Source organism: Anabrus simplex, chromosome 2, assembly GCF_040414725.1.
Source record: "Anabrus simplex isolate iqAnaSimp1 chromosome 2, ASM4041472v1, whole genome shotgun sequence".
Lineage (NCBI taxonomy): Eukaryota > Metazoa > Arthropoda > Insecta > Orthoptera > Tettigoniidae > Anabrus > Anabrus simplex.
Window position 1 is genome coordinate 290,458,295 of NC_090266.1, and position 9,146 is coordinate 290,467,440.

General features: G+C 36.3%; 1 protein-coding gene across 2 annotated transcripts in view; it reads left to right on the plus strand.

Moving 5' to 3' along the window:
• The window catches only part of Nipped-B (Nipped-B cohesin loading factor), an 804,192-nt gene extending 798,308 nt beyond the window's left edge, over positions 1 to 5,884 (plus strand). For both annotated transcript variants that reach the window (XM_068226150.1, XM_068226151.1), the window contains one exon: positions 3,287 to 5,884. In XM_068226150.1, coding sequence (XP_068082251.1) covers positions 3,287 to 3,484 — 198 coding nt within the window. In that variant the 3' untranslated portion in view covers positions 3,485 to 5,884. The remainder of the gene's footprint in view (positions 1 to 3,286) is intronic.
• Positions 5,885 to 9,146: the final 3,262 nt, after the last annotated feature.

Sequence of the window (9,146 nt, forward strand, 5' to 3'; positions counted from 1 at the left end):
CATTTTGTACCATTAGGGGCCAGTGACCTAGATAAAAAAATGAAATGGCGTATGGCTTTTAGTGCCGGGATCGTCCAAGGACAAGTTCGGCTCGCCGGATGCAGGTCTTTTGATTTGACGCCCGTAGATGACCTGCGCGTTGTGATGAGGATGAAATGATGATGAAGACAACACATACACCCAGCTCCCGTGCCAGCGAATTTAATCAATTAAGGTTAAAATTCCCGACCCTGCCGGGAATCGAACCTGGGACCCCTGTGACCAAAGGCCAGCACGCTAACCATTTAGCCATGGAGCCGGACAGTGACCTAGATGTTAGGCCCCTTTAAACAAGTCATCATCATCATCATTTGTAAACACAAAGCACACACTTTGTCATGGCCAGGTATCTTTACAAGAGAATGAAATAATTTAGGGGATGGACGGCCAATGGGTGAACTTCTTTTCCTACCCGTACGTTTGCGAGACATGAAGTTCCCGATCAGCTGTTGCACTAAGTTGCGCTGGAAGTTCAGCTGTCTGTTTTCATGAGCTGTGGGAGCTGGTCGGTTACTCATATCATCAAAATACACTGTTCACAATGCACACATTGATCACTCATGTTTTCATGAGCTGTTTGAGCTGGTCAGTTACTCATATCATAAAGAATACACTGTTCACAATGCACACATTGATCACAAAATGAAAAATCAATTTCCACCATTTTTTAGACGATCGCCCAGCCCGTAGTATTTTCTTTTCTGATCACTGATGTCCACACCTAGGAGGATACATTTAATTTCAATCAAAATCAATCATTCACTACTGGTCTACATTTCGGGCAGTCACCCAGGTGGCAGATTTCCTATCTTTTGTTTTCCTGCCCTTTTCTTAAATGATTTGAAAGAAATTGGAAATTTATTCAACATCTCCCTTGGTAAGTTATTCCAATCCCTAATTCCCCTCCCTATAAATGAATATTTGCCCCAATTTGTCCTCTTGAATACTAACTTTATCTTCATATTGTGATCTTTTCTACTTTTAAAGACACCTCTCAAACTTATTCGTCTACTGATGTCATTCCACACCACCTCTCCACTGACAGCTCGGAACATACCACGTGTGTAGGATGCTCATTATTTTATTATGTCACTTATTCAATACATTAGAATACAATAAAATAATGAGCATCCTACATATAGTATCTTCAATATGGGTCAATAGTGATATTTATTACCTGCAACATACCACTTAGTCGAGTAGCTCGTCTCCTTTCTCCCAAGTCTTCCCAGCCCAAACTTTGCAACATTTTTGTAATGCTACTCTTTTGTCAGAAATCACCCAGAACAAATAGAGCTGCTTTCCTTAGGTTTTGTCCAGTTCTTGAATCAAGTATTTCTGGTGAGGGTCCCATACACTGGAACCATACACTAATGCCGAGACTTATATGCCCTCTCCTTTACATCCTTACTACAACCCCGAGAGATCTGTACCCTTTATTTACAATCAAATATATGTGGTTACCCCAATGTAGATCTTTCCATATATTAACGCCTAGGTACTTACAATGATCCCCAAAAGGAACCTCCACCCCATCAATGCAGTAATAAAAACTGAGAAGACTTTTCCTATTTGTGAAACCCATAACCTGACTTTTAACCCCGTTTGTCATCATACTATTGCCTACTGTCCATCTCACAACATTATCTAGGTCATTTTGCAGTTGCTCACAATCTTGTAGCTTATTTATTACTCTGAACAGAATAAGATAGTTTCCTTTGTAAAGTGAAAACCGTCAATACGGAATGATTGTAATATCTTGTAATGCACAAGAACCTTTTGATACAACTCTGCGATTAGAAGACATGGTGTGAACTTGAACTAGAATATTCTCTAACTAAAATCAATGTTTATAAAGCAGGTCTGCTTGGGAAGTATACACAGGAAATGCTGTCAACAAGGTCCTGAAAACTTGCTGAGTCAAGGGAATACAGTATGGTTTCACAAGACCCTTCAGTATTTCTCTCAACACACTTCTAATGATTTACATTAAGGAGTTAGGGTAATTGTTTCCACCTATTCAATACTACAACAGTGTGACATCATTAATAAATCACATATTCATGAGATATATATACATATATTTTAAAATTATGTTAATATAGATTTGTAACAATTGTAACAATTTTCCTTTGGCTGATGATGGCAACTACAAACACGGAAACGGGTCCCTACGTTGAAATCTAATAAATATGTGATGTATTAATGACGTCACACTGTTGTAGTATTGAATAGGTGGAAACAATTACCCTCACTCCTTAATGTAAATCTGGATTCAATACGGACTAAAAGTGAAGTTTTTGACATTAAACACTTCTAATGAACACGAGTGTGACGAGCGCTCTAGAGCATTAGGGACGGCAAGGAGTTAATATGAAGAGTAAAATGAGCCATGATTAATTTTTCTGTAGAATAATATTATTGTTTGTTGAATAATAGTGAATGTTGCATACAGTATATCATAGACGAAAATGGTTTATACATAGAGAATAATAAACCGTGTGCTCAGTTTTGATAATTTGGAAAATTGATGTAATAATATAGTAGTTATGAGATCTTCTCAATTACTTTGTATAGATACTTGTGTCGCAATCATCACATCACAGTGTATTTTAATATAATAATTGTTATTAAAAATAAATGGGCATTACGTTATATGTGACTGCAAAGAGTGAAACATACTTGTTATATTGTTTTAATAATGACAGCGCAAGCAGCTAAAATTACACTCTCGTACAGACTCCACTATATTAGCTACGGTGCTAAGCGATCGCATTTTGTCTTGGCCAGGACAGGAACTTGTTACATTGTTTTAATAATGACAGCGCAAGCAGCTAAAATCACACTCTCGTACAGACTCCACTGTATCAGCTACAGTGCTAAGCGATCGCATTTTGTCTTGGCCAGGACAGGAATTCCTGTCCTGTCCAGGAGTTAAACAACTTGCTTGCTTTAAGGCAGTACTCCTCACTCTTTTCCTGTCTGGCCAGTTAAGCAGTAGTAAGCAATACAGACAGTAGAAATGAACTTACCTCGTCAGGAGTCATGGCTAGACCCCTGCACCTGTTCACCTCAAACATACAGCATTGTGAATGAAATTAATGTATGCTTATCCTTTTTGTTTCTGTGTTACAGTAGTTAAGAATGCAGTGTTGCTAATGATTTTTTTTCCTTTGTTCCATTTTATTCTTTAAGTGGTAAAACTTTAAATATTTAAAATATGTGTGTGCTTATATTGCCATTTCAGGAAACACCCCAAAGGATACCAAAGTTAACAATTGTTCCACCAAAACCTCCAGAAGTGAAAGACACTCGACATCACCGATCACACAAAGCACATAAGTCGGAACGACACAGAAAACACAGACACAAAAAGAAGAAAAAGAAATTAGGTGAAGATGGAGACAGTGACAATGAATATAGTGATCCAGACTTCTTAGTGTAAATAATGTTCTGTACAATATAATACCATATTGCGTCAGTGCAAAATCGTGTGATAATGAACTCCAAATCGTTTGTTATAAACTGCAGTGTTTATGCAGAAATCGTGTGTACATAAAAGATCACCCTGTTCAAAGGATCGAACTTCGTTTTTTCAGAAGTAAAGTCTGAAGTATTATGTTACTTCCACGTGCAATGGACTGTTTTCATAATTTATTTAAAGCACAAATTAATGCAAGAGTCCGTAGAAATCAGAAGTAATTTATTTACAAAAAAAAAAAATTCTGAAAATAAAAGCATTTTAGTTATCTGAATGTAATTAATATTTATAAAAAGGAAGGCATGATACAATTTGTATGGTTTGTATAAAAGAGCCTATTTCGTTTCATAGTGTGTATTAAATGAAGTCGAATATCAGTGCATAAAGATTGTTGCACAGCAGAATATTCTGAAAGGTACAAATCTTTCTTGTGCGCTAAAGCAATAGGTTAGTCAAAGCTGTGTAGAAAGCAATTTAAAAACTCGAATGGTAGTTGAACCATTCAGGTTTTGGCCAATGCTGAGTCACACCTGCACTTGACTCATATCTATTTTTAATCATTAAAAATGAATTCTTTCTAGGAAAGAGAGAGCCTATGATCATTTTGTATAGTTACGGCAAACACAAAAGTTGTGATGTCTTATTGTAAATTATTTAAATTCTTCTACAAGGCTAATAGCCCAATGAATTTGTAAAATAATATTGTGTGTATTGCAGCTCGTTTGTGTTTATCACCAATGCGTAATTGTTTAAGCTTTGGGATAGGTTGTAATTTTTGTGTATAAAAAATTTTAATATTTCATTTTCAAATTTGTCATTTTTTTTATAAAATATGATATCCTTCATTCTTATAGGATATCAAGTTATAAAGATGAAATTATGAGAATGAAGTCTTGCAAACGTTTTAAAAAAATCAATTTCATATGAACCACCAAAAAATATGTATATAGATAAATGAAATTTTTAAAAAAGGTGGTTTTAAACAGAAATATATTGATTAATTTATTTCTCAATCTTTTCTATAAAAATATTAAGGAAATAAAATTGTGTTGAATTACCAATTCAGAGCCTCTCTTTTTGTCATGTATCTCATCTTGATTACAGAGCAGTATTACTAGTTAAGTTATATTTTTCTCTCAATTACATTTTCATTTCGGTAACCATAGTATATACTGTTGTAGTTGCCATGTGATATTACAAAGTTAACTTAGTTTTCATTGCACGATGGTTTGATAAGTCAAAGAATTAAGTTTACAATGAGGCATCAACATCATTGTCTTGTGGTTTTCAAATCTAAACATGAATATCAGTTGGGTGGGGTTTTTTTTTTTTTTCCCCTATTTGGCTGCAACCATAACAAAATCTAGTTTTAATATAATCTTCTCTGAATCAGTACTTACGGGATAGTTTCTTGGAAAGAAAGACAATTCAGATCCCCTGATGCCTTATGATTTTCATATTCAGAATTACATTGTTCTATTCAATCTTAAAATAGCAGAGTTGAAAGTAGAAGGAGAACTAATTACTGCCTCTCATGCTGGAGTAAGTGAACAATACAGAATGTTATATCTTAATGGATCAGAAGTGCATAGTTGTGTTTCTTATGAAATTTTGTAACTTAACATGAAATTTCTCTGAGCAAAGTGCATTTTTACTGTACTAGTATGGCTGATAGCTATAACAGAAGTGTGTTTAAATATGTGAGAATCCTGATAAAAAGTTAGTGTTATGCATTCATTATGAAATTGGTATTATTCAGGTTCAATAAGTTATCTGCAATCATTATTACAGGTAATGCACATTTTGTTTTTAGTATGAGAATTATTCTTATTATAATGAGATGAAATTACATCCTACAAAATTAATTCTTCTTAGAAATTTCTATGTGGCACTGCAGTTCTGTAATAATCTTAAGACATTTCTATGCCCTTCTAATCCTTCTGTCTTAAAATTAGCTCTCTGAAGAAATGGAATGTTGATGGGAAAGAAATTTGTATCGTGGTACAAAAATTTACCATTGCAGTCTTCCTTGTTATTTTGAGTATTGAGCTGATGGTGTGTGTCAGATCTTCCATCCATCTGTACCCTTCAAACTGTACCCATCAAACCTTGATTTTTTTGTTTTAATTTTTCCTTCTTTTTTTTTTCCTAACTTTTATTTCAGAAGCTGTTGACATTTAACAATCAAGCAGATAAAAAAATGTAATTTGAAGGAATCATTACCTGAAATCAAATGTGATATAGATATGCATTATGTATTGATGAGCATTTAATATTTATATACCTATATCTCTATCTTCATGAGAAAAGAAAAGATTTTAACCCATTTGCTGCAGTAAATAAATGGTAATATTTCTTAATTTGCTTCAGTGTTTTCATGTAAATATTAGCAAAATACTCTGCTCATTTTCAACAGTCTGCATGGAAAGCATAAAACAAGCCTGCTGTAATCTTTGTACTGTTTGTTCAAAATTTAATTATCAGAATAACGGATCAGTCTGATGACTTCTCTTTGGTACAGCTGGAGGTATAATCCCTTGCAGAGAGAATATTAGAAATATATAATTTCATGGTGATATCTTTTCTCCTTTTCAGTTGAATTCATAAGATGTTAGATGGATAATATTGTGATATTGTGTAACTGGATTAAACGGGGTACTTAGGAGTTGTAAGCAGAATAAATCTGAGGAAATATAATTTTCAGATATGTACTTAACTAAAAGTACTTTGGTATAACTGACTAGAACATTTTCTATCAATACATTTCTTGTAAATTTTTATGCATTTTCCTAAAGCAGTGATAAGAGCGGATTATGTACGTGTAAACTGCTGTATGTTACTGTTGCTGATTTTGTCATCACAGGTAGGTAAGATTCTATATTTTTGTAATCATTTGGTATTTAATACAAATATCTCTGGTTCTCTTTCACTTTCTTTGTGTGTTTTTGGTATATGAAGTGTTCAGATCTCAAGAATAGAATTTATGGCTTATTAACATTAAATGTTTTGTGTAAATATATGCCCAAATCTAGAATATTAATATATTTTTAAATAAAAAGATGTTTTTTTTTATTTGACATTTGTGCTTTTAAAAATATTTAAGATACTGCTCTCCAAGACTAAAGGCAAACTTACTACCAGGCAGGGGTTTAGTTGGGCCAGTACTCACCAGTACTCAGTATCAGTAGTTTGAAAAAATTGTTAAATGAATATGGGAAGTTTCCATACAAGTTACAAAGTGTTTATACACTCTCGTACTTACAAATATTTTGTTGATAATATTTACAGTATGGTTCATGTTTGTGGGTTACTGTAGTCACGTCCTAGTTCGTGAACCATGGGCAACGGCTGAGTGGCCTAGTAAGTGGTCCTGAGAGTCGGGATACCAGTTGCTATGGAATGGGAGTGGGCATCTCGGACATATTCTGAGTCATGGCTCTCCTTGTGCTCAGGCGGCTGGGACTATACAATTCACCGGTGGTCCATAACCCGTTAGAGGAGAGATCCTCGCTTCGACTATGTGCAAGTAGGGCAGCATCCTGCTTCATGAATTTACCGAGCTCAGAACACTTTAAGCAGGCCTCGGACCTATGGGAGTAATGGAGTCCCACTCCCATTTGACAGGCGAGGGACTCCTTGGAAACAACTTGGCGAACAAGATGGGGAGCTATCAATATTAATGGGGCTTATGGAAGAAAGAAGGTAGAACTGGCTGAGTCAGCAAAGAGGATGCATCTGGATGTGCTAGGAGTAAGTGATATTCGGGTAAGGGGAGATAATGAGGAAGAGATAGGAGATTATAAAGTGTACTTGACGGGTGTTAGAACGGGAAGGGCAGAGTCTGGGGTAGGGCTCTTTATCAGGAATACCATTGCACGCAACATAGTTTCTGTTAGGCACGTAAATGAGCGAATGATGTGTGTGGATTTGTCAGTGGGAGGAATTAGGACAAGAATTGTGTCCATGTATTCACCATGTGAGGGTGCAGATGAGAATGAAGTTGACAAGTTTTATGAAGCATTGAGTGACATCGTGGTCAGGGTCAACAGCAAGGATAGAATAGTGCTAATGGGCGATTTCAATGCGAGAGTTGGGAATAGAACTGAAGGATACGAAAGGGTGATTGGTAAATGTGGGGAAGATATGGAAGCTAATGGGAATGGGAAGCGTTTGCTGGACTTCTGTGCTAGTATGGGTTTAGCTGTTACGAATACATTCTTCAAGCATAAGGCTATTCACCGCTACACATGGGAGGCTAGGGGTACCAGATCCATAATAGACAATATCTTAACAGACTTTGAATTCAGGAAATCTTTTAGGAATGTACGAGTTTTTTGGGGATTTTTTGATGATACAGACCACTATCTGTTCTGTAGTGAACTAAGTATCTCTAGGCCTAGGGTAGGGAAAGTGAAATCTGTCTGCAAACGAATAAGGGTAGAAAATCTCCAGGACGAGGAAATTAGACAGAAGTACATGGATATGATTAGTGAGAAGTTTCGAACAGTAGACAGTAAGCAGGTTCAGGATATAGAAAGTGAATGGGTGGCATACAGGGATGCTGTAGTAGAAACAGCAAGGGAATGCCTAGGAACAACTGTGTGTAAAGATGGGAAAAGGCAAACATCTTGGTGGAATGATGAAGTGAGAGCAGCCTGTAAACGTAAAAAGAAGGCTTATCAGAAATGGCTCCAAACAAGGGCCGAGGCAGACAGGGATTTGTATGTACATGAGAGAAACAGAGCGAAACAAATAGTTGTTGAATCCAAAAAGAAGTCATGGGAAGATTTTGGTAATAACCTGGAAAGGCTAGGTCAAGCAGCAGGGGAAACCTTTCTGGAAAGTAATAAAGAATCTTAGGAAGGGAGGGAAAAAGGAAATGAACAGTGTTTTGAGTAATTCAGGTGAACTCATAATAGATCCCAGGGAATCACTGGAGAGGTGGAGGGAATATTTTGAACATCTTTTCAATGTAAAAGGAAATCATCATGGTGGTGCTGCAAACAGCCAAGCTCATGGGGAGGAGGAAAATGATGTTGGTGAAATTATGCTTGAGGAAGTGGAAAGGATAGTAAATAAACTCCATTGTCATAAGGCAGCAGGAATAGATGAAATTAGACCTGAAATGGAGAAGTATAGTGGGAAGGCAGGGATGAAATGGCTTCATAGAGTAGTAAAATTAGCGTGGAGTGTTGGTATGGTACCTTCAGATTGGACAAAAGCAGTAATTGCACCTATCTATAAGCAAGGGAACAGGAAGGATTGCAACAACTATCGAGGTATCTCATTGATTAGTGTACCAGGCAAAGTATTCACTGGCATCTTGGAAGGGAGGGTGCGATCATTCGTTGAGAGGAAGTTGGATGAAACCCAGTGCGGTTTCAGACCACAGAGAGGCTGTCAGGATCAGATTTTCAGTATGCGCCAGGTAATTGAAAAATGCTACGAGAGGAATAGGCAGTTGTGTTTATGTTTCGTAGATCTAGAGAAAGCATATGACAGGGTACCGAGGGAAAAGATGTTCGCTATACTGGGGGACTATGGAATTAAAGGTAGATTATTAAAATCAATCAAAGGCATTTATGTTGACAATTGGGCTTCAGTGAGAATTGATGGTAGAATGAGT